The sequence below is a fragment of the Falco punctatus genome (assembly GCF_963210335.1).
Source record: "Falco punctatus genome assembly, chromosome: 13".
NCBI classification, from domain to species: Eukaryota; Metazoa; Chordata; class Aves; order Falconiformes; family Falconidae; genus Falco; species Falco punctatus.
Genome location: NC_137593.1, coordinates 28,979,665 through 29,004,297, shown reverse-complemented (window position 1 = coordinate 29,004,297; position 24,633 = coordinate 28,979,665). Strand labels below are relative to the sequence as shown.

General features: G+C 42.4%; 1 protein-coding gene across 2 annotated transcripts in view; it reads right to left on the bottom strand.

The window, feature by feature from the left end:
• The window catches only part of UBXN7 (UBX domain protein 7), a 28,067-nt gene extending 3,434 nt beyond the window's left edge, over positions 1 to 24,633 (bottom strand). The window contains exons 1-10 of one of the 2 annotated variants that reach the window (XM_080410419.1): positions 24,481 to 24,633; positions 21,113 to 21,260; positions 19,059 to 19,126; positions 16,066 to 16,131; positions 13,955 to 14,067; positions 7,646 to 7,792; positions 7,190 to 7,280; positions 5,932 to 6,059; positions 5,129 to 5,522; positions 4,279 to 4,358 (exon numbers count right to left, since the gene is read on the bottom strand). In XM_080410419.1, the coding sequence (XP_080266545.1) occupies positions 4,279 to 4,358; positions 5,129 to 5,522; positions 5,932 to 6,059; positions 7,190 to 7,280; positions 7,646 to 7,792; positions 13,955 to 14,067; positions 16,066 to 16,131; positions 19,059 to 19,126; positions 21,113 to 21,260; positions 24,481 to 24,553 (1,308 nt within the window). In that variant the 5' untranslated portion in view covers positions 24,554 to 24,633. The remainder of the gene's footprint in view (positions 1 to 4,278; positions 4,359 to 5,128; positions 5,523 to 5,931; positions 6,060 to 7,189; positions 7,281 to 7,645; positions 7,793 to 13,954; positions 14,068 to 16,065; positions 16,132 to 19,058; positions 19,127 to 21,112; positions 21,261 to 24,480) is intronic. The other variant, XM_080410420.1, reaches the window with a different exon arrangement.

Genomic DNA, 24,633 nt, shown 5'->3' with positions numbered 1-24,633 from the left:
ATCTGATTCTTTAACCAGCATACATAATAGTTCATTTAAGTCAGTTGAATTCCGTATCACATGTTCAAGTCACAGTTGAGTAAGATTTGCCAAAAAAAAAAAAAAAAAAATCCTTAAATGCCCCAAAATAGAAGCCCCCTCACTTTATCAGACATTACCCTTACACCAAACTTAAAATCCACCAAAAAAGCATCTTTGTGAGGTAGCACTGACAAAAATAAATGCAGTATTTTTACCAATTTTTTTCCTGCCTTCAAGAAGCATGAGGGTTCGAGGTTGTTCTATTTTGGGGAGTTTTTTAAAGCTTTCTTCAATTAATTGACTTCTCCGCCTACAATAGCAATTGGGGCAGGACATAAAGGGCATTGGGATAAAGGGGTATCAGCTTCAAAATCCAACAAGCAGACGTATCAGGAAGAGCTAATGTCCATGCTACGACGGCAGAGATTTCCCAAGCTCATCAGGAAACACAGCAGATGAGAGTGTAAAGTATGAATAGACAGCGATGGAGAAATGGGGTTTGGCAGAACAGCAGGGGATACAGCAACAGAGCAAGACTCAGGCAGAATGAAAAGTTGTAGCTTTCCACAGAGGGGAAAAAAAGACTATTAGTACGTAACAAAACAAAGTATGAGAAAATAAGGGCATTCCAACAATACAGTTGACATAGTTTTGTCGGCAACTTATGCCAGCAAATTAAGTGTAAGGAGGTAAGCTAGCAGTATTAACCTCCCACTAGTACTAACCATTCCACTAGCTTGCCCTCACTATTTAGCTGCCACTTTGGGACCACAGCAACCCAGCACACAGAAAAAAGTGGTTACAAACAAGCACTTGGCACTTACTGCCACAGCTCACGGACAAGGAGCTCGGGTGGCTCTTCATTTTAGTGTCTGTGTCCTGGTAGGAAAGCTGTCAGTCATATGGTGCTGACATGACCCAGGATACAGACTCCCACCACAGCCTACAGCAAGGAGCTGGAGGAAGAGGTCAGCTTGTTCTGCTGCATCAGGGAAGATAAGCAGACAAGGAGTAGGATGTGGAGAGCAACACTGCAAGGGCAAGTACTGATGTCTTGCAGCGCAGACAGAATGGGATGACCAGAAGCGAGACACAAACACAGGGAGGACTGCAACTTGCAAGATAAAGCACCCTGGAGACCTGTGGCAGCAAAACAGCAGGTCTCCTCTCATTTGGAAAAATAAAATTAAAAAAAAAAAATCAGTTGAGAAAATGATATAAAGTCTTGGCAATAAACGGGGAGGACAAGGAAGTTCCACCGGCAAACAAAACTGGACCCACCGGTCCTACTCAGCAGGACACAACCAGCAGGGAGAAGCAGTGCATGCTGGTGGAGGGGACTCCTGCAGGGCACCGAGGCACCCAAGTGCCGACCTAACGAAGTCGGGTCTTGGAAGTCTGCTGCTTGACGAGATCCAGGCTGTCACGGAGAGATTGTCAAAACTCATCTCAACACAAGTCTGCAGTGTGCTCCTGCAGCAGTGACAGGAAATCCAAACTGTGTAACAAGAGTATTGTCAGCAGATCAAGGGATGCAACTACACCACTCTGCTGGGCCACGCTTGGAATACTGTGTTCAGTTTTGGCCTCTCTACATGCAGAAGGAACAAAGAAAAACTGGAGAGGATCCAGTGGAGGGCCATCAAAATAACTAAAGTATAGGACATGCCTTGGTACATGAAGAAAGGTTGAGGGACTTGGAGTTGTTCAGCCTATAAAGGAAAAGGCTTGGCGGGAATATCATCAGTGTTCCAATACAAAGATGACAAAGACACTTCTTTCACTAAGATGCATGGTAACAACACACACAAGTTGCTCCAGGGGCAATTTCACCTGGATATAAGGAAGAACTTCTTTACCATGTACCATGACAGAAATTAAATTTTGGAGCAAATTGCCCAGGGAAGTGGCACAATGTCCCTGGCTTTAAGTATTCTAGACTCAGCTCAAGAGGGTCCTGGATAACCTCATCTACAGCCCTGCTTTTCAGAGGGTTAGACCAGATGATCTCCTGGATTCTTTTCAACCTGGACTCTTCCAATATTTAATGATTCCATTCCTGAACAGCCAGGGAAGTACCTGCACAGAGATTTCTTCCAAATTCATCAAAATCCACACACAAACCCTTTGGTATGAGGAGACTGTTGCCCAAACCTCCTCTTTTACCTGGACCAATGTCCAACAGGCTTTGCAGATTACAATGCCTGCACCTGATGAGGAACCAAAGTAAGCAGTTTTTACTTCCTTTTCAGGCAACAAGGATGATCAAAATTCCTTTACAAACCATTGTACTTAAAAAGTCATTCAGTTAAGTTTACTGCCCACATCTCCGAGCGATCCCATTAAAAGGCCAATCTCTCCTGCACACCTTACACTTGGTAAATGAATGTTACTCAGGCAGCCAGTCAGCAATGACAATGAGCAACTGCTTCTATAAAAAGGTAGTGTTGCCTTTTCTTTTTTGCTTGGCAGGGGCAGGGGGAAGGATTATGGTAATACTGGAAGCATAATCATATCCTGAAGATACAGTGCGTAAAGAAGCACTCTTGCTCGGTAACAATGCAATGATTAAAAAAAAGTTTTAAAAAACAGCCAGCCATTGGTGGGAGAGCAACATCGTATCATCAGTTAAAACTTCGGAAGTGCAACTGTCTCCTTAAACAATTTCTTTTTATAGTTCTGGACAGCTTTAAAATGGAAGCAACTAAGGACTGAAAAAAATCAGCATGGAGATGATGCTCACAAAGAAGCATCTTTTTGCTTCTTGATCTGACTGAAATGGCTTTAAAAGATCACACGCCATGAGCACAAAAGCTGGCTGTTCAGCCCTGCCATAAAAAGATATCTTTACCCATAAACCTTGACTCACCTAAATTCCTCTGCTGACTATAGAGCAGGTGGCAGCGAAGGAAATCACACGCTGAGACTAACTTCCTTTAACTACTGCAGTCCACAAAAGGAGTCAAACCCCAAGTCAGGATTATCAGGAATATATCCACACTACACCTACGTACCACCTAAATAAATCAGTTAAGTATTCAAGAGTGCTGCATGTTTAATAATACATGCAAATTTATCTAACAGACTGCTTTCAAAAAGCATTTAAGATACCAGAGAGTACTTGGAAAACGATTAGACAGCAATGATTGCTACAACAAAGCAAGAATGAAGGTCTGAAAGTAAAGCTGGTTCCTACAGTAACAGTGATGCTCTGCCAGTGCTCCTCAGTCTTTGTATTTCAGCCACAGGACCCTCCACATGAAGCACTGCAGGCAGTACACAGCCTACCTGCTTATGCGTGGGTTTGAGAGCTGATGGCATAACAAAAGCAACTTTTTTCTTCCCTTTTATTTTCAGGCAAAAACGTTAAGGATGATAATATGAGCTTGAGACACTGTACATTTCTAGAGTGCTGCAGACTAGGTGGTAGTCTCATCTTCTGTAAGAGATGTGACACTTTCCTATTAAATCTGCAGAAGTCCCTTCTGAAGAGGTGTCCTTTTGCCTTCCCTAAGACTTCAATGCTGACCTTTTAGGTTGATGGCTATAAAATGAGCTTGACTAGCCACTGTCACGAATACTCACAGCTAACAGGAATACAGTGACCTCTTTACACACTGCTTCCAGATAAGCACCTGACAAATTTTGATGGAAATGCCATCCACGTAGACTTCTCCAAGGTAAACAAATTCAAAGCAGTTAAGACAGACACAATTATATTAATTACTGTGCATCAGGTAATAAATTTGTTTTGGGAGAACCTCCTCCAAAGTCTGTTCAGTCATCCATATCCATAAGGCAGTGGGGAAGTATGATTAGAGAGACGGAGGATAAGAATGAGAGTTTTACCTTTGCTTTTACTGCTGTCTGACCATGGGCCATGACTGAACTTTTCCATTTAGGAAAAAAAACTCACAAAACCACAAACAAGTGAGCTGAGAGTATTTTATGGTACTTCAATGATTAATGCAAAAGTCGTAGAATTATTTTAGAAAGACAACTAGCAGGTTTAGGACCAAGGAAGACACTGGAGTGTACACACAACCCGAGCAGCAATGGAAACATACAGAGCAAGCAGAGTCTGTTGATGGGAAGAGAGGAATGGCATGGAAGAAACACAACAGAATGACTGCACAAGCACTCCCTGGATATACCACTTTCACTAGACATGATTTCAATAGTGCCACAAAAGAAAAATAAGTTCTCCAGTTTCAGCTCTCCTGTACTCACACGAGGATTCGGATTAACTCCACTCACCAGAAGTTTAGCTTGTTCGGGCAGTGAAATTTGTTCCCTCTTTCCATCTGGATACCTTAGCATCAGCTGTGCCTTTGGTCCTAGCATAAAGGAAGTTACTGCAAGTTAACAAACAACAAGGCAGCTGAACTGAGCTCTTCTGTAGATTTTAGGTGGCATGCTTTACTGTGCAGCACAGCAGGGTTAGGGACTAGGGACAAGTACAAGGTTCCAGTCTATGAAGATATACTGCTACCACATGTTTAAAATACACGCATCGAACTCAGGACTCTTTCAAGAGTTAATAGCAGTGGCTGAAACCAGTCAGTGTTCCCACAGAAAAGCATACTGTGCTACCTCTGCCGCTGAGGCCACCTCGCTCTGCTGCATCCCAGCCCAGGCACTGCAGGGAGGAACAGAGACTCCAGGGACTCGTTCGTATTGGCCAAAGTTGCGTTACTTAAGTTAGTCCAGACCGTCAAGGCAGCCAAGCTAACTGAGAGCAAGGTAGGGCTGACGTTATTCTGCTTCTCTCTACAGTTCTGGTAGAAGCCCTGTCATATGCGCCTGCATTACACCCGTGCGTACTTTATCCACGGACAAGGTCTCAATCTAAGAAACCTGAACTCAGTGACTAACACAACTGCAGTCTGCGGCATCACTACGCCAAAGTGGTGCTGCTGGCAAGGTGAATCGCTCAAGCGTCTGGTGTCAAGGATGAAGTAAGACAGAAGAAAAGATTTAGTTTTTCAAAACAAGGAATGAAACCATGCTTGTAGCATATAAAGATTTTCAGGGAAAAAAAACCAACCACATCAAAACACAGGTCACTTAAAAAAAAAAAAAAAAAAAAGGAAAAGTGCCAACTTACCATTCACATCTGGGCTCTGAAATGTACTTTCAGGCTTGTCAGTTGACTCCTCCAGTATCCCCACATCAATGCAGGGCAGTACTCTGTGATTTGATGTTGTGCCAGGCTCAGTCCTTGCAGGAGGCTCAGGCTGAGGCCTCCGGCTCTCCTCTTTTTTATACCCCAAGTCCTTGTGTGGAGACTTCCTCAACTTGGCAGGATTCTCTGATTCCTCTTCCTCCTCAGATCCACAAACAGAAATAAACTCCTCGCTTCCAGAAAAAAGCTCTGACTCTGACTCTTCATCTGACCGACTCTCCTGCTTGGCCTGTGAGGAATCAAAATGCGTCTCCTGTAACGAGGCTCTGATAGCAGCTTCCAGCTGGCTGTCCTCACTGGCATCAATGAGACTCTCCTGTTGAACACAGACAGAACACAAATACATAAACAATGCTTTTAAATACATACTGAAAAATCAAGAGGACATCGGTCTACCAAAGAGAAGCTACTAAAACCGTCAGGAAGAAACAGCATGGAAAGCTAGTCATGGTGTGACTACTTAATGACTTCTCCTTGGAGTTTTGCACGGAGTAATACATTTTACTTCCACACATGCACAATTCTGTCACTGCTAAATCCAAAACAAATGCCAAAAGCACAAACTGCACAAGAAAAATGGTTATCATGGGAGAAGGCATTTCCTGGTGCATGCTCTGGCACTAACTCATTAAGTCTGTTTATACTACTGAATAGGAAATCAGTACAGCTGGATGAAGACAGGCTAGTCCGTTCTTTCAGGCTTCTCCTAGAGGGCTCATACTTACTGAACGAGAGCATTTTTGGGGAGGGCTGGTAGAATGGCCATCCAGCTGTCCATGCTCACCCAGGAACCCAGTCACTTGGTCCAAGAAAGAAGTCACATCTAGCTGGTGCCACTCCACTAGTTTCTGGCCTAGGGAACAAAAGGTGTCATGAAACATAAACTTCAGCAAAAGACTGCAGCTTAGTGGTCAAGCACACCAATTCACTGCTGTGCACGCACTCTGCGATAGTCCGTATTTGTGGAGCTGCAGCTTCCCACAGGCTATTACCTGATAACTATGAAGCTTCCTCCTTTCACTCCCTTGAAAAGGTTTCAGTCATGGACAGACAAATACAGACCCTGTTTATTTCCATTGTTTTCATCTATGGGAATGTGTGCACAGAATGGTGAATTAGGCTTCAAAATGGAAAATAAGTCAAACCACTAAGTTCAGGAAAAAGCATTTCTTGCCCGCCTTGATTCTACACCTCAGCAAGCAGCATTTGTTTCTGCAAATGAAGTGCTAAGAAGAGTATCCTGACTGCAGTTCCAACATTAAAAAAAGTAAAAACAAACTGAAAAACAGTTTAGGGTGGTTTAAGTCAAATAGCAAGAAATCTCAGCTCTGATTACAGACACAACTAATTCAGTCCTGAGAAGCAGGAGACCAGACCACTAATATAATTGCATTATATGATGACAAAGAAGATGAACAAAGAGTGTTGGGACTCAAAAGAAAAAGTAACACTTTTTTAAAAGAGCTGGAGAAGGAGGTAGAAGTTTGATTGTTCAGGTAAAAAACCAAAACCAAACAACAAATGCAAAGCCAAAATGGTATTACAAAATTAAGCTGCAATTGAGTAAGTCCTCACTAAGCCTCAGAAAGCTACTGTGCAAGGAGCAGGAAGCACGCTCATGTAATGCTTACAAATGCTGTAGTGCATTCATCACATGATTTCAAGTAGCTTTTAAAAGGGCAAGTTAAAAAAATATTAATTTCAGAGTTTTACCACCAGATGGTACCATTTTCACTTTCTAATACGATAACCTAACAAGACAAAATTTTAGCAAGCCTTGGGAGTTTTATCCCCTTAGTTCCTCCAAAACACACTGCTTCACTACTTCAGGGACAACAAAGTCTCTCAAAGAGCAAACCAATGGAACTGAGATTTTTCAGCTGAACGCACTGCATACTGCAAAAGATGGTATTTTAGCCTACACCTGCCTGTCCTTCTCACAGGGTATCTAAACTGCAGGTAACCAACTGTCACTTATCTTACCTGTCCTGGGATCCAGGATGGAGACATAAGGGAAGTCTGCTAATTTATAAAACTGTATATACCTCTGTCCTTCCTCGCTGTCATGGTATACCTACAAAATACCATGGTGGAAGCAAATTACTGGGTGGAGAGGAAACATGAACTGTACTTTGATAACATACAAAGTTTTCCTCTGTTTTACAGTATACACCCCAAAGGGTACAGTTCTCAGTCACACCGACAAGCTAAAAATACGCCTCTAATGCTACAAAGCAAAAGGCAGTTCATGCATTCAAGTGCATTTCCATGAATCACATCTACATCCATGAAGTCCACCTCCATGAACTACTGCATCTTTCCTGCAAGTTCACCAACAGAACTGCAACAGCACCATTTTATTCAAAGTCGTCAGGTTTTTTTCACCGCCCCATCTACCAGGACACCAAGTTACCAGCACTGCCCCATTAAATTTCTCACCTGCCAAAAAATAAAATGTTCCCGGATTATGTTCTTCACAGCCTCATTGCTCCAGACATCACGGTTGAGACACTGACAGGCAAAATCTTGCACATTCTGAATGTTTATCATGAGCCATTTGTTCTGCATCTGACCACACTCCTTGGCCTGTAAGCAGAGAGAAAAGCTTCATTAGGCAAAACTAGAGAGCCAGACACAACCAATGCCAGCAATGATCAGTGATGGCTTCTAACACTGTCAGATTTTTCACCAAAACCCCTTTCACAGTGAAAAAGATGGACAGTGCTAGTGAAAAGGCATCCACATAACAGAAGGCAGGGCTGAAAGACCTGCTTTAAATGAGACTGGTTGAATTACAGAATCACATCGATGAACAGAGCTGCTGGATTTCAACAAGCCAAGCACAGAGTGGGAAAAGCAACTTGGGGGCAGGATGGGACGGGACACGGGGACGCCGAATAAGGTATTTGTTCGGGAAAGAGCGTAGTCAACCACACTGATCTGACAACAGAGGAAAAACCTGCTCACTCTAAAGATAAACCTGTGGATCATCTTCTATTGAAGTAGGTTGCATAATTGACAGAGGATTTGCATTAATTCAACAGGACCCCCTCTCTGCTTGTTTTCTTTTTTCTCTCAACGTTTCGAGTTACTCTAAGTACTGTGCAACTGCCAAATTAGGCATCCTTTTTTGATGCTCGTTATCCAGACTGCAAGTGGGGAGGAAGACAGGAAGGCGCAGGAAGAAATCTTACTGGTTTGAGTCACAAAGCTGGCATTGTCTGATTGCTTGGTTGCAAGTTAATGGTAGGAGTTTGATCAAGAATGTAATTCTGATCGCTGAACTGTCATACCTGTTGAAAAAAAGAGGGCTATATCAACAGCAGGAATGCTCTTACCACCTGGAAAGACTGGAACTAGCACATGAACTCCCTTTTCTTTTAAAAAAGAAAAAAAAGTGTTTATAAGTGTGTTCACATCCTGCTGGTAACACACTTAACAGCAAATTCAAAGAATTCGGACGTTACACAAGATTTTGCTGTTCTGGGCAGTATTTTGTTCCCCAAACCAAAGTTTTTACTTTTAAAATGAATTTTAGCCAGTGCACTTTAAAATAGTCAACCTATCCAATGTGTGATAGACAGACACATGAACCCCGCACACTTAGCTTCACAAAGTGAAGAATCTCAGTCTACAAAATCAATCTGCATGACCTAGTGACCCGCAGATTTAATTTGCTCAAAGGAAAAAAAAAAAATGAATGTAGAAGCATGGAATAGTCCTCTTATTCTCACACAGGACCTCATGCTAACTACTTACCACTAATATTACAGTGTCAGCATCCAGTATTTGGTCACCAGGAGAGAAAAGTGGAGCAGGTGACACCTAAGTAACTGGTAAAGGTCTTAAATATAGTCATCATGCTTTTATTTAGAAGACTTGTTTTGAGCTAACTGGGCTTTAAGAACTAATTCTAGGAAATCAGTTTAAGACAGGGCCTAGAGGGACTGCCCAAGTTTAAAGGGAACAAAAATCCTTATGTTATTTGAGTCAATTGGATTGCCCTAGTCCAGTGTTCCAATGTAATCCACACTGGATTAAAAGAACAAACTCAAAAATATATAACTAGAAAGTCAGAAGGTGCATCTTGCTCTTCCACAATTTGTATATTTTGCAATATTATTGAAAACCTGGCTCTACCTCTCTTCCATCCAGCTAACGTCCTCAAAAGGATGCAAGCAGGAAATTCCACACAGAACATTTGCAAAGATGAGTTTTCACCTGTAGAGCAGGTATTGCTTTGAAAACTACTTGTAACTTCCTTCTAAAGACAACAGGCTTCACATTTAACATTTAAAAGGACACAGTTAATTGCTACCATCTCACACACACACAATTCTGCTCTTACACAACTAATGGTTTTTTTCTGAGGGGGTGGAGGCAGGGGGAAGGAGAAGAACTTGGGGGAAAGAAATGCTGTGGGTTTGCAAATTATACTGGTAGGTCATTTTGGTAAGTGAAAAAAGAACAAGGGAAGGCTCAAGAGCTGGCTTGCATGACCCAAGCTAAGTCTGATGGCTTTAGATCCAGTTTCCAACATCAGCTGCCCCCATTTCTCCTCCTCCTTTGAGGTATAAAGGCCCACACCAGGCACTTAGAGCACACAGATAGGGCAAGTACAGAACACCCACTCTCAGCAAGGATCTCTGTTCAAGCTTTCAGCAATCGGCAGAGTAGGAGCTTTCAAAAGACAGAGGTAGCGGATCTCAGATAGAACAGGACAGACACAATACCAAAACAAAACCAATCCATCCTAAGTTTACCTTTACCATTTCTACCTAATTCACATTTTTCACTACTACAACTTACAGCAACAAACCAGCGATCTGGTTAGGCTACACGTGAAAGAAGTCTTGTTTTACACTCAGTACTGGATCTCACTGGATAACCTCTAGCTCTTGCACTAGTAAAAATAACATGTTTTCCTCTCATTTGACTTTTCTGAACCGTGCAGGGTTTATAAATGTTATGGCGGTTCTTGCTTGCTCAGCTTTGTTGAAATGCACTGCTCCTTTAAGCCAGCAGAGAGAAACAAGGAAGTGGAGCCAGCATCTTGTGACCTTATGGACATCTGCTAATCAAACATGATTCAGTTTGGAAGATAACAGGTGACAAAGAGCATGAGATTATCTGACAAGAAACATCCTATATCTGCTAGAATTACACTTCTTGCCTGGGCCAGGGCATACGTCCTTTCCTCAGCCAGCCATTCCTGTGCCAAAGGTGCATCTGCAAACTGTACTTATACAAACGGCCAGTCTAGAAGCACCTTATGCAAATTGCACCTTTTGGGTACAAGGACTAGATTAGCTTCCAAACTATCACTGCTCACTACATGCAAAGAAAAAAAAAAAATCAGTTATCAGCCATAAGTAGGAAGCAGCTAGAAAAGGTATGACTTGTAAAATGAGGAAGCTTCATATAGACAGACTTGAAACTCTGCAACATTACATACAGTCACTTCACAAAAGTACTGAAATCCTAATGAGTGTTAAGCAGAGAACTGCATGCACCAGAACTATTTCCTCCCTAAACAAGAAATGTAAAATAAGTCAGTGTGCACCCCCTACAAATCAAATCATATCTCACATCATATGCATGAATAGATGAACACCTGCAATCCTTGGAAGCAGTCTTTGAGATGAGAACAAAACCATGCTGTTCTTTATAGAGCATGTTTGGTGTGGCTTTTATTTATTTATTATACTCTAGTGATTTATTCCTAGCAGATTCTACATTAAGGAGATAACTCTGAAGCTTAATACATATTAAAGCTCAATATTACAGTCAGAAAACTAATCCCTTGTGCAGTCTTAACTGACAACAGCCTAATTGTATAACCATGCACCACTCTTTAGTGCCACTGTGCATTTAAGATCTGAAAGTTTATCTGAAATTTTCTAGTAGGGGGGGAAAAAAAATAAAAAATAAAAAAGAGACAGTTCAGGTCAACATCTCACTGGCCCATCAGTTGTTTGCCTCTGGCTTACATAGCCACATTCCACCAGTCACTAGGTAACTAACATCTAGTGGCTCATGTTCAAAAAGCCTGCGTGATTAAAAGAGTCTTTTACAGATTTTCTGTATCAAATCTTTTTTCATCATATTTCTGTGGTGTAATTCAGTTCATCACACACTTAACAGGTATAATGTTCGTAAGTTGCTCTCTACGTGAAGCACACTGCTTTTTCAAAGACAGCAAGTTAAAAAAATGTCATTCAATACTTTAAAGTTTTTCTTCAATGAAAATTAATTCTCACATACTCTTAAAAACTAATGTTACAGAGTTAAGATGAAATGGCAATTTTCTGCACCTCATTGATAATGGAAGTCTCTTTGTAATTGAAGAAAAATGAGGTTTCTTTGGGAAAACGAAAGACAACAATTTACTTACTATCAAAATCAACCTTAAGAGTACTCGAAGAGGAGCCACAAGAGATAAGCAACAAAGATACATGAAAACCTTAGTAAGACAAGATGGCACCACTCCGGCTAAGTTTGAGTAAAGTCATAAATCCTGAATGATTCTATGATAAACGTGCATGGCATCACGCTGGAAGAATGTTCCTGCACCCCCCTCCAGAGGTTAGAATACACCAAACAATACTAAGAAACCCCCACTCAGGTTAACATTAAACTACAAGAGCATCAAAACGACAGTACTTACTCCTTGGTACTTTGGAATGTGATAAACATCTCTGACTTATTATATAGTTTATACACGTTTATCTAAGTGTACAGATAAGGAAGAAGCTAAGAGCAGCTTGCCAGAGGTGAATTTCAAGAGACTCTGGTCACTGGATTCACAGGAGACCCGACACTGTCCCAGTGTGAAGCATTAAAGCAGCAGTCATAAAAGGTAAAATGGAAGAGTGAGGAGCAAATAATTGAGAAGCTAAAGATTATTATTGCAGTGAAGTTCAGGAGCATTGGTTTGAAATTAAGGGTATCCCATGGGACAATGAACTGTACAAGAACACAAAAAGGTGAACACCAATATCAGAAAGTATAAATGCCTTTGAGTTACTGAAAAGAACACGACAAGGTGTGTGTATATACACACACATGCACGTACACTTTTTTTTTTTTTCAATTTGCAAGACTGAATAAGACTGCAGAGACTTTAGGAAAACCAAATCTATCAATCAGTTACTTCAACCTCTGAAACTACTTTTGACTGTGGCAGATGCTACAATCAACACTGCTGAAGTCTTGGTATGTTTTCAGCAAGACCCAAGGAAAAACTAGCACACACCTCAAGTTCTACCACCAAGGGCAGAGGGCACTTGCTATATGACTATACATTCCAGTCTGGAGCAGCACTGGCTGCTCTCATGTGAATTCCCTTTACTGTTGCCTTGAACCACTCATTCGCTGGATTCACGATCAGCTCTGAACCACAGGCCCCGTAGGCATCATTAGCTGGAGGACCTAATGCAGCCTTGTTTGAAGTAAACCCTGAACCGCGTATCACACGGCAGGGATGCCTCAGCAACAGCTACTTCAGCCTGCTCATCTCCTTCCATTGCACCAAATTACAAGGCAGAGACAGGTATTCTCTGTCAGCACCCTTTCAAACCTGGAATTTTGCTAGAAAATTAAACATACGGAGAGCACTGTCAGAATACAGGAATTAGTGACATGGCACCTGATCCCCAGTGATTTAGGAAGCATAAAAAGAGACGAGGCTAACAGGATGAGAGTTGGAGACTCAATAAAGGCACACAGCGTTCCTCCAAAAATTCTCCAGGAGCGCTCCAGTATTTGTGCAAGGCAGTAGAGGCAAATGTGAAAAAAATGTAAATAATATTTTTGTTCAGCTCATGCGGTCATATCTCTATCACTGTTTTCAGCATCTGTATTGCACCATTTGATCATTAGCTTGTATTCTCATTAAATCATCATCATATAATAATAAATCTCAGCTACTTAAAGATGACCAGGTAGAAATTCAGTAGTAACTGCAATTTCTGAAGAATATCTAGAAATTCTGGACTCAAAAAATGCATACACCAATTTGCATATTATCTAATTATTCATTAAGTCCCTGGTCCATATCATAACAACTTATGGCTAGATCCACACAAGCCTACACAGACAGGAAAGGTGACACCTGAAATTATTTAAAGCTAACAGTCCCCTTCTCAGCCAGACGATCTCCTGGATACTTTTTGCACCACTACCAGATGCAAAAGACAACCAGTGTGCTTTTATACAAGAGCAAGACCTCTACTGAAGATAAAGTTGTGCCTTCACGACAAAGCCACGCTCAAATATTTTTACCAGCTCAGGTATCAGAAACCACTTAGCCATGTTAATGTTAAGTCTGCCTGAGCTGCTTAGCCGGGCTGTGCTGCAAACTATATCGCCCCTTGCAAAGTCCTTGCTCACCTATCAAAAGCAATCTTACTTCAGCTTTTTCTGTATCATGCTCTACAGAGATACTTCAAGGGATGCGTTTTTTTTTCCATGTTGACCAGCCTCCCTTGCGCACTAAAGTCCTTCACCAAGAGTGATTTGCCACACTGACATTTAAACATAAACAATGTGGTCTATTATCATTAGTTAGTCCTTCAATACGTCATCGACATTTCCATATGTAGTCCACTGAATATTTATCACTATACAGTCTTTTGTAAATTCCTGATCATCCACCAACAGATCCACACATGCCAATAGCCTAACATAAGGCTTCCACACTGTGCACAGTCATCACATAAGGAACTGCACCAAAATTTCAAAACTTACCGTTTCAAAGCTGCCTTTGTGCATCAGATCAATGGGAGGCCTGAAGAGGTCTGCTAGAGTAGTGAGTTTCTTATCTACTGCCCCTCCATTTCGTAGCTCCTGTTCCTGTCGAACTGTACAGCCCCAAGAGGAAAGGAAGTTGAATTAGACAAAGCACTCAGAAGATGGATTTATTGTTGGCTATATGCTCATACACAAAACTCCAGCACTAGAGTTGCAAGGTTAGACCCCACTGAACAAGACTAGCGGCTACGTAAGGTAAGAACCCTGCTTGCCCCAGCTTTCTCAAGCACTGGGCATTTATTTCACTTTTAAACATGAGTATCAGCAGAGGGAGTCACATGCCAGTATTTGAAAACAAGCAAAAAAAGCGCACTGTGACTTGTCCCCAGTGATGCTTTTAAAGGGGAAACTGAGATAGACTGTAGCATCATAACTGTTACTTGGAATATTTCTATTCCAGTGTTTCTATTTCTTGACTGTAAGGCAATCCCACAGAAAAAAACAAACCAAAAACAAAAAAACCAAAACAAAAAAACCAAGAGACTTAGCTTACATGGAGAAGTATCTTTGGATGTTTATATTACACATCCACTCTTCCCACAATCAGCTCAAGATACCACTGTCTCTTTCAGGTGAACATGTTTTCAGCCTTGTTTACCCCTAAGTACTTTGAGCATGTTTCTTTTAGGGGTATCAATTCCGTTTAAAATAATACAGAATATATTTCCTACATAGCCATGACTATATACAATAAAGGTAAATCACAGTAACTGCTCACCTAAAAATGCAGCGATACAATGTATTTTGACATTAGGTGTCAGCTGAAATGGGCAGTAACTATCCCACCACCAAAAACTTCCCAGTACTGAAAGGAGCTGTCAATGGGCCATAGCATACAAGTGGTTTTTGAGCAGACACTGGATCCCCACAGGGGAAAAAAGCATCCCTGTGGAGCAGGCCTAGGAGCCAGGAAATAATATGGACTTTTCAGAGATACTCATCTATGAAGTTTTACCAAAAAGCATGATAAAGTTTCATTGTAAGCCTTGACAATGCTTTTGCATATTGTGCATCTCTAAATGTCTTAAAACAGAGTAGAGAGGATGAGAAAAAAAGTTAAGGGTATGATGATTCTGTAAATGATGTATTTTCATTTATACAGCTGCCAGCGACGTTAGTACTCCAACAGTTCATTATTACTGGAAAACCCTGAACAAACCTGTCAGGGCAAAGAAAGTAATTACACATAACTTAGTTTCGCTTCGGCATCCAACAGCACCAAACTACATGGGAACCTGGTCCATGGTTAGACCTCTTAAACACTGCAGCAATATCACCGGTAACAACTGTGCAACAGCTCTAACTCAGCTGGGCAATATCTGGCGTTCTGCTGTCAAAGTACCATATTCTATGAAACTTAATGGCTTAAATAACAGCCAGCACTTTGTGGTTTGGAGATTCTGCATATGAACAGATAGCGGTAAACAGCAATTAATTCATGAGAACCTTGTGGATGAGCAAGACAGAAGCCTCAGGGCTACTCAGATCTAATGCAAGTGCCAGCATGACCACTGGCCAGCTAAGAAAAATTCAGTGGATGAACTTAATTTATACACGGGTTTTAGATTCTTCCCCCTTTTCAATTCCTTCTAGAGCAGGCAAAGTTGTTTGGGTTTGTTTTTGGTTTTTTTTTTTTTTTTTTTTGAGAGAGAGTTATCATAAAAATATTTGCCATACCAAAGCAGACAGAATATACTGTCTGCAGGTTTCACTTGGGTAACACAGGCCAGTGTTTGGACCAGCATCCTCACTACCTGCTTTATATGTCCATCACTCAGTAGTCTCCCCCACCAGCTACCCCAAAACAATAAACTAACAACCTTAACTGTACCACAAACATGGGAGAGACATCAGCAAACAGTACTGACACTGCAACAACGAACAGCCTATTAATGTTATTAAAAAAAGATTTTGTTACACAGGAGGCAATTTAAAAACCAACCACTGAAAGCTGTCCTAGCTTACAGCAGAAACTATTGTTCAAACTTATTTGCAGTAAAAAACCATAAATAACAGAACCTCTAGCTCACTGATCTGTAGAAACTTACTGGTTTCTGTCTGAAAATCCCGAAAGCCATCAAATATTGAGCGCGCAGGTCTGCGTCTTTTAGGAGCTTAAAAAAATAATTATTTCAAGAATTATTTCAAACATATACAATTAAAATAATTACATATTAACACTTTCCATAACATGTGTGGGAAAACAGAATAGGTACCCAAAGCACGAATAATACGGGAGTAAGGTAATTAGGAAGGGCTGCAGGGTGGGAGGATGGAAATAGGCAGTTTGTAAGACCCACTTTCTAATACTTTCTCCCTCCAGCAAATCTTACCCCAGGAGCAGTTAGCCCTTTCTGACAGGCTCACCAAGGCCCATAAGTATGTAGTGGCAGTGCTGTCACAGCATCAACATGTCACAATTCCAGTCAAGATTTTTACCAAAGACCTTCAACTAGATGAAAAACTTCCAAAGATTAAACCCCATGGGAGAATATTTTCTTTGTTAGGAAACACATTTGTTTTTTCCACAGGGCATTTCTGTTCTTTTCCAATCTCTTAACCAGATCCTGTCCCAGCTGCTTGGCTGGCAACAGCCACATTCTTCCATTAGATCCAGTATCACTATCTGCAAGGAAATCTTCAGACCAGATTATCTGCAGCTGCACAAAGACAGCAGCCCAGGCAGATAACTGGATTAGTACCTGGAAGTACCACTCAAGTACAGCACAATCCTGTACTTGGAATAAATCCTGGCAGGCAGTCCTGCTTTGCATTCCAACTACTCAGCTGCACTACTATTAACTGAAAGCAGAAGAATTTTAAGATGTAACTTTTCAAAGCCTAATTGTTACAAGACATAATAAATAATAAACAAATAAAACAAAGTGAGATAAAGCTAACATATACCCACCAGAAACCTGTGTTAGGAAAAATCCATTGACTGTGAGAAAGCACAACCTATGCACAGGTCACAAAGCAAGCACCTCCAAAATTCAATTTTAGAGACCTTTCTGGCTCTGCACCCATAGCATGTGCAGCATCTTTCAACTTATGCCACAACAAGGGCATAAAGAATGGAACACAGTTGTTCCTTGCATTCTTGGTGTACAGAGTATGAAGGAAAGAATTAGTGTATCTGACACAGGCTATCACCAGGGGAAAAAAAGCAGGCCTGAATGAGGAACATGCCTGTCAATAATGCCTAACTCCAGGAAGTAACAGCTCTTTCACCACTAAATGCTTAGGCATAAACACAACCCATTAAGGCCAACTTCAGAGCGACTCAGGCTACAGCTGAGAATAGCAGCTGAAGGACCACTTCGGCAAAAGCAGCATTTCCCTTGCCCAGGCTTAGTTACAGCCTGACAGTGCTGGTGAAGATGTTCACAGCAGTCTGGAGAGATGTTTTTCTGATATCCTTTGTACTGCGAGATGGGACCCATGTATCTGGCAGAGCACAGACAGGGTCATCTCTTCAACTGGAAGAAAACCTAAGTTCATATAACCACCTCAATATGACCGTTAAAAACAGACACCAGCACATCCCCTGCTTTGAGGTTAGAGCTGAAAAGACCAAGTGAAGCATCCCTCCAGTTTCAGTGAGCTTTTCAGGCTGCTTCATGGTATAAAAAGAAGTGGCATTAGTGAGCATATTAGCACTGGTGAATCAGACAGTGCCAGGAGGCTATCACTGATCCACAGATCGCTTCAGCTGGATGGTCAGTGACAATGCATCCAAGATCAGAGTGTGACCGGTAGGTAGAACAGGACAAAGCGTCAGGGTCATCAGATCTTAATCTTGCACTTCTTAGATTCTTGAACCCATAGGAGTCCACAGACCTTTGTAAAAACTCTGTTGGGCCACAGGAACTTCAGGCCTTCAGAGACCCCTCAGCAGGGCACTTTTCTCCAGAACCACCACTCAGCCTATGTATCCTGCCTAAAGAGCTCCTCTCTGATGTTGAAAAAAAAGGATCAAGAGAAAAGCAGTTCCAGAGTAATCCTGAAGCTTGGCCTCCTTCTCCTTTCTATCACAGGAACCGAACAACAGCAAAAAGCATTTCCTATGGGTATGAGGCCACCTTAAAGATGAGCACTTGCATGTCCCTTCTTGATAAAAAGGACAAGACTCTCAAACCACTTGCCGTGATAAAGGCCACACGGCCAGCCAGAAATGGCCTGCTCAACACAGGAAGGACAGACCATCACAAGGCTGGAGGAAGTAAGCGTAAAGAGGGCCTTACATCTCCTTACAGACATGGACACTGTGCAAAAGGAGAGGATAATGGACCAGGTAATCCAGTCCTGCTACGGAAGTTTCACCCCTGTGCTGCTGTAAAAGAACCCCTACAGCAGAGTTTTCTGACTGAGGTTTTGAGATTCAGAACATTGGTGTATTACGTGAGTACTAAACAGTGTTTTAGATGAGCACCCAAACAAAAACAGCATTACCATCACCTGTTCCCGTACAGAAAAAAAGTTTCAAAGTGATAAACAGCTTCAGAAAACAAACAAGAAAACTAGCTGCATGGTGCAGTTGACAGAGCAAATTAAATTCCCACACGAGAAATGGAGAAAGTTATGAGTAATCATACAGTTCACCCCGTCTTTCTGATCTGTCATTTCCCCGAGAAGCACGCATTTGTCCTCTTCATTTTCATTCACCACTTCAGGCTCAATCTTTTATCCCACCACCCTGAACACTCTCAGAAGTGTATCACATGGTTCTGAATCCCCTGTACGCAGATGTATACTCAACATAGCTAATTGGCTGTTGCCTCACAGTTGCATGAAACGGGAGTTAACAAATTAGTACCACTAGGAATGTAGCATCTCTAATGTGTGAGGTTTTCAATAACAGTGCTGTTATTTCCAAGTCAGCAATCATGTTACGTGGCTGCAGAATTGCGTCAGGGAAATAAAACAAGAATAAAAATACATACAATGCTTTCTTCCTATCAGCAAGTTCTGTTTTTCTTTTGTCATTTAGCTCATTTCAAGGTAAAGAAAACAAAAAACCAAAGTAAGAACACAAGCCTACCTCCAAACAAGGGCTCAGGTTCTACTAAAATTTCCTGTTTTTGAGGAATTGGAGCTCGTACTTCATCCCTATGAAATTGGAATGGAAAAAAAAAATAATCAGACAGATGATAATATTCGAAGTACTACATAAGCCACATCCCATTGTGCTCCAAAGGCTCCTGCAACTTGAACCAGTTAAGGATGCTGCTGTACACTGCAAAGAATCAACAGACTTGGGGTCAAAAGGGACCTCAGGAGACCATCTATTCCCACTCACAGCAACGATGCAGGATTTAATACATTCTGCGTCAAGTTCTGGCATGAAAGACCTTTGTAAGTCTTGATAGAAGATTACACAAACCCCTGGGTGACTTGATCCCAGGCTCTGTCCATCTACTGTTTAAACATTTTTTTCATCTTTAATAGATTTCTTAAAACTTGGAATAGTTTCCTAAAACTTTGCAAAGGCTGCTAATTAATCCACTTGCCATCCTCCTCCCCTGATTGTTTACACAGAGAGAAAAAAAACATTATCTTCCTTATTACCAGCTTTCTTCTGTTGGAAGACTTTTTGCTTCCGCTTGAAACTCACAGTCCTCTCTTTTTCAGAGCAAGGAAAACAAGATGGTCAAAACATCCATTTCCCCCCATTCCTGAAGCAATTACTTGCTTACATAACTGGTCTCCCTGATGTATCAACAGCTCACTTAGGCTTGCAGAAACTGCCAGGTAATCTGAAATTAGGACTAGGAGAAGAAAGGAAATCACACGGGCTCTGAAACAGTATCACTTACTCAGGGTGGCCACCTGGCCCATAGATCTATGCAAAGGAGGGCACAGGCTCACCCAAGGAAATTCATCACTGTGTCCTGCCTATGAACTACTCCTGAAGGGCCCTCTTCCCTCGGACTCTTCAAAGTTGTAAAGTGTGCAGTTTGTGGCTCGTGGTCATGCAGTTTCAAAAAGTAACTCATAATGCCAGCAAGATGCACTAACCTTGCTATTAACCTCCACATCTTTGACTGCTGTTGTGAAGCTAGTTATTCTCCATTTTGCATTTGCATATTTATTGTTCTCTCTTCCTAGAAGTAACACTAAGCTGACCAGCACCTGGAGGGTGTCAAGTATAAAAAAGAAAGTATTCCAATAAAAACTTGAATCTTAAGTCACTGGTGTGCCAGAAGTTGTCTACAAATAAGAACTTCAACACCAACAGATACACAGCTTTAACTTCATTACCTGTCAAAGGTTCAAGCAGGAAGGCACTTGACATCAACTATAAAAGTCAGTACTAAAAGAATTGTTTAAATTTATACATGAGCTTCAGAAGTGGGAAGAATTCTCTTTTAAAGTTAGCCATCTTTTTCCTGAAGTGGAAGATTTTCATAAAGAAGAAAGCATGGCTAGGCTTAATTTACAACATTTAATGAATGTGACTTACACCAACTGGCTTCCAACCAAAATATTCCTTTTATCCCAAGCAGACACATTAACAGGCAGCAGTGAAGGACTCTGCCGTGCTCAAGTGGAACAACTCTTCCCTTTACTGGCACCTGACGTGTAAGACATTGATGTAGATTTGTAGTTGTTTATTCCTCTGCATACCAGTGCACACCATCTGGCCTTTCCAGTGCCAAATCTGGTCACACTTACAATAACACAGTAAAACCCTTACAAATGGAACTAAATAAGAACTAGAACAACAGAATTCTCTAACTACAAAGTAACATAAAGCAGTATTTCTGGAGCAATTTAAAAGAATCTCTTACTACTGGATTCCCCTTTAATGTCTTGAGCTATGTCTGCAAAATAAAAATGCTATGTACAAGCTACGGAAAACTTCTGAGGTACATGCAAGCGAGTAAGTTTTGTTAGTCTACGTACCAACTTACATAGTAAGCACTTATTTACCCAGAATATTGAAGATCAGTTTAACAAGATCATCAAAGAAACATGTGTTACAGTGAGTTGACAGCAAGTTAGAAGTGATAATTGCCTTATTTATTCTGCCTTACACTACCAAATTCTTAAGACAGAATACTCATTTATACAGACATGTTCACAGGTACATACTCAGTGTGCGGTCGAACAGCAGACACCCCTGCCGAACTGGTGCTAGGCTCCTCTGCTATGCCTCCACCATCCAGAAACATGGTGACAGCCATCTCCAGATTATTGTTGCATGCTTCAAGCATATGCTTTCCCACGCTTTCACTGGCACCTGTAATGCCAAAGAAAAATTACAGCATTCTTTGGAAAGCATTTTGATTGGAAGCGCTAGGAACAGCTGACTGGTAAGCTTTCTCTCTCAAAGCACTAATAACTAGAAAGAAAAGTTCATCAGTTGCCATTTATCTCTGAAGTACAACTATGAAATGAGACAAACATACATATCTCACAGGGGTACTTCTCACCATCAAGAGAAAACTTAGTGGAAGCCATCTAAGAGGTTTTCGCAAGTTTTTTTTTTTTGGGTTTTTTTTTTTTTTTTTTTTTTTTTTTCCCTAGAGGTCAGACCTTCTCCTGGTACATTTTTCCAGATACTAGTAGGCGTATGCAAAAAAATGAAATCCTATCTTAACCTTTTTAACAGGGAGAATACTAAATCAGCTGCTAAAGTTTTTTTACCCACTTAGAACAGATATTTAGAGATGGAAGAAAAGATACCCTGTTTTACTGATGGTACTAAAAGGCAAAAACAAACCAGTAGAAGCTCAGTTCACATAAGACGTGGGGGGGCGGGGAAAGCCAGGAGGCAGAAATGTCTACATAGTTATCTGTATAATGGCCAACATTTATTAAAATCTCTCCTAAACGTAACTAAATCCAGTCTTACTCTTGATGCTCAGAATGAAACAGTAGTTTTTAGCATTACTCTTTCCTCTGTCAGCCTCTACCTCCCAATTCTCCTCAAAAATCGTACCATCAACAGAAGGACCCTCATCAATGGAAGCTCTCCTACAGCCAACCCTTTACACATCTACTTCCTACAGCATCTGTCTCTACAGGTGGTGGGCTGCCAAAGAGTTTATTTTCCTATGGGAAGGTCAACAGAGGAGAAGAGTGGCAAAATGCAGCTGAACCAGTTTGGCAGTAGCTTTTGGAACAGTAGTAATTCTTCCCGGGTTCACTGCAAGTCACCAACATGAAGGAAACACTTTCCCCAGCATCAGTGTCACAGATAAGATCAGTTTGGGCAAAACACGTTTGGACATTTCTCAGATTTTCTGGGAAAGACTCAAGAAGCTCTGGTTTGAACTGAGAATACACCTTGAAAACTGTCGAGATAAATCAGTTCTAAATGACCTGCACGATTACGCTAAACCCTGGAGAATGTCAAACTCTCTGGGGGAAGTGGTTTTCCAAAGAAACCAACCTGACAAGACAAATGTACTCAGTTGGCAGCCAGCTGTATTTTAAGGCCTTAACTGAGATGAAGAAAGCCCAAAATAAAAACTAGTGACATCTCAAAAAATTATGCAAGAGCATCAAGATTGCAGTCTTCAAACAAACTGCTCTTTACCATTTTCATCTCATTTCAACATCAGCTGTAGCAAATAAACAATACCTGTTTAATCTGGAATATGCACACCAACCTACAACCTTGCTGTACAGTCATGTGAATTCATTCATTTAGAAGAACCAGAAGAAAAATTATATTCAACCCTCTTCTATATAAAGAGATACCAGCACATAAAGTGCTTGTACTGATTATTCATCACTCCTAGGGAAGCTGCCATCATCACCATATGAATGTTTTCAGTGCTTGCACTGGCAAACAGAAAATACTAAATATTTGTTCAGACTCAAAAGCAAATTTCAAAGAGATCCCATCATTTCACTGGTAAAGACACACAGGAGCTACGTTCTCAAAGCACCTCTGAGCATCTCTCTATGGATGAGACCACCAAAGAAAACACAATTCTGCCATCTCGGTAAGAGAAGTATATCAAGAACTACTCCTCCTTCCTCACTATCACCTATGCTTGAATCAAAACTGCCGTATAGCACTCATTCAGGCTTTCCTCGACAGACAGGAATGATTTCCATTCACTTAAAACTCAAAAGTTGAAAGCTGCTAACACAAACTGCCAAGGATGCATGCATCTGAGCACCTGTCAAATCATGCCAGTATCGGCAAAACAAGTTCTACACTTTTAGACGTAACCTTAAAATCTATTAAAATGGAAGAACAAACCATCAAAACTACTTCGGTAGTGGATGGGTGGAGCCCAGCAGGTTCCTTTTTTTCCTTTGTAGAAGCATAAGAGGGTGTTCTTACATTTAGCATAAACGACCTGTGTAATCACAAAAAGCTGTCAGGAAGAGCAAACTAGCATGGTTCTGCCTGTTCTTGCTCATTTTTTAGTGAATATCTCAGGCACTACTGAGAACACAACCCAAGCTACACACAGGCACATACTACAATGAAACGTATTGGCTGTAGCTTCTTTTTATGCAGAGGGTTTACTCTAAAAGGCTTCTTTAAGGACAGCCGAGCGATCAATAATTTCCCAGTTCCACGGGACATTCAGAGGGTACTACACACATCCCTGTTCGGGATGTGAGTACCTACTAGCCTGAGTACAGGGACACCACCAGAAACCGAGCTGCTGAGAGCAACCAAACTAAAAGCAGCTCCACTTACATCAACTAAAAAGTCAAAAATGTTTTATTAAAGACGCCTTCGGTATTTCATACGTAATGCCATAAGCAAGGGGGAACTATAGCGAAGCAGATTAAACACAAAAGTGGGTCAAGCGCTCAAAGTACACAAGCTAAAGCAGGAATTACCACCTGCCGCAAACTTCAATTTAAAGGCGACTTGCTATTTTCGGCAGCAAACCAAACTGTCCGAAAGTCGGCCACACTTTTAAGGTATCATTTTCTCTTTTTTTTTAAACGCGGACTCAGGGTCCGGCCCTGCTATCCTGCCGGCCGTCAGACGGGTCGCGGGGCGGAGCAGCGCGCACGGCCGGGGGGGAGGACACGCACCCGCACCCGCGCCGCCGGGAAGCTCGGCCCACCGGGACAAGCGGGAGGCGCCCCCAAGCCGCCGCTAAGACCGAGGGGGACCCCACGACGTGCAGGCCGGAGGCACGGCGGGGGCCGGGCCGGGCCTGAGGCACCAGCCGCCGCGGCGGGCCGGGCCCCGCTGCGCGCCCGCTGACAGGCCCGGGCACCTCGCCCCGAGGGAGGCCGCGGCAGCGGCGGCGAGGCCTCCCGGGACCGGGGAGAGCGCGCCCGGGGCCGCCCGCCGGCGCCACTCCGCCGCATCCCGCGCGGCGCCCCACGCCGCGGCCCGCTCCTCCCGCCCCCGGCCCGCCGGGGCGGCCACCCCCTGATGCGGCGGCGGGGGCCGGACGGGAGCCGCCCGTTAAGCACGCAGACGACGGCGGCCTCGGCCGAGCTCGGCGGGCCCCGGCTTCCGTGTGCCTCACCCGTGATGGCGGTGAACTGCTGGATTAACCCCTTCAGCGCCGAGGAGGCCGCCGAGCCCCCGTGCGCCGCCATCTTGCCGCCGCCGCACAACAACACGCACGCCACCGGCCCGCCCGCTCTGCGCAGGCGCGGCGCTCGCCCGCGCCCTTCCT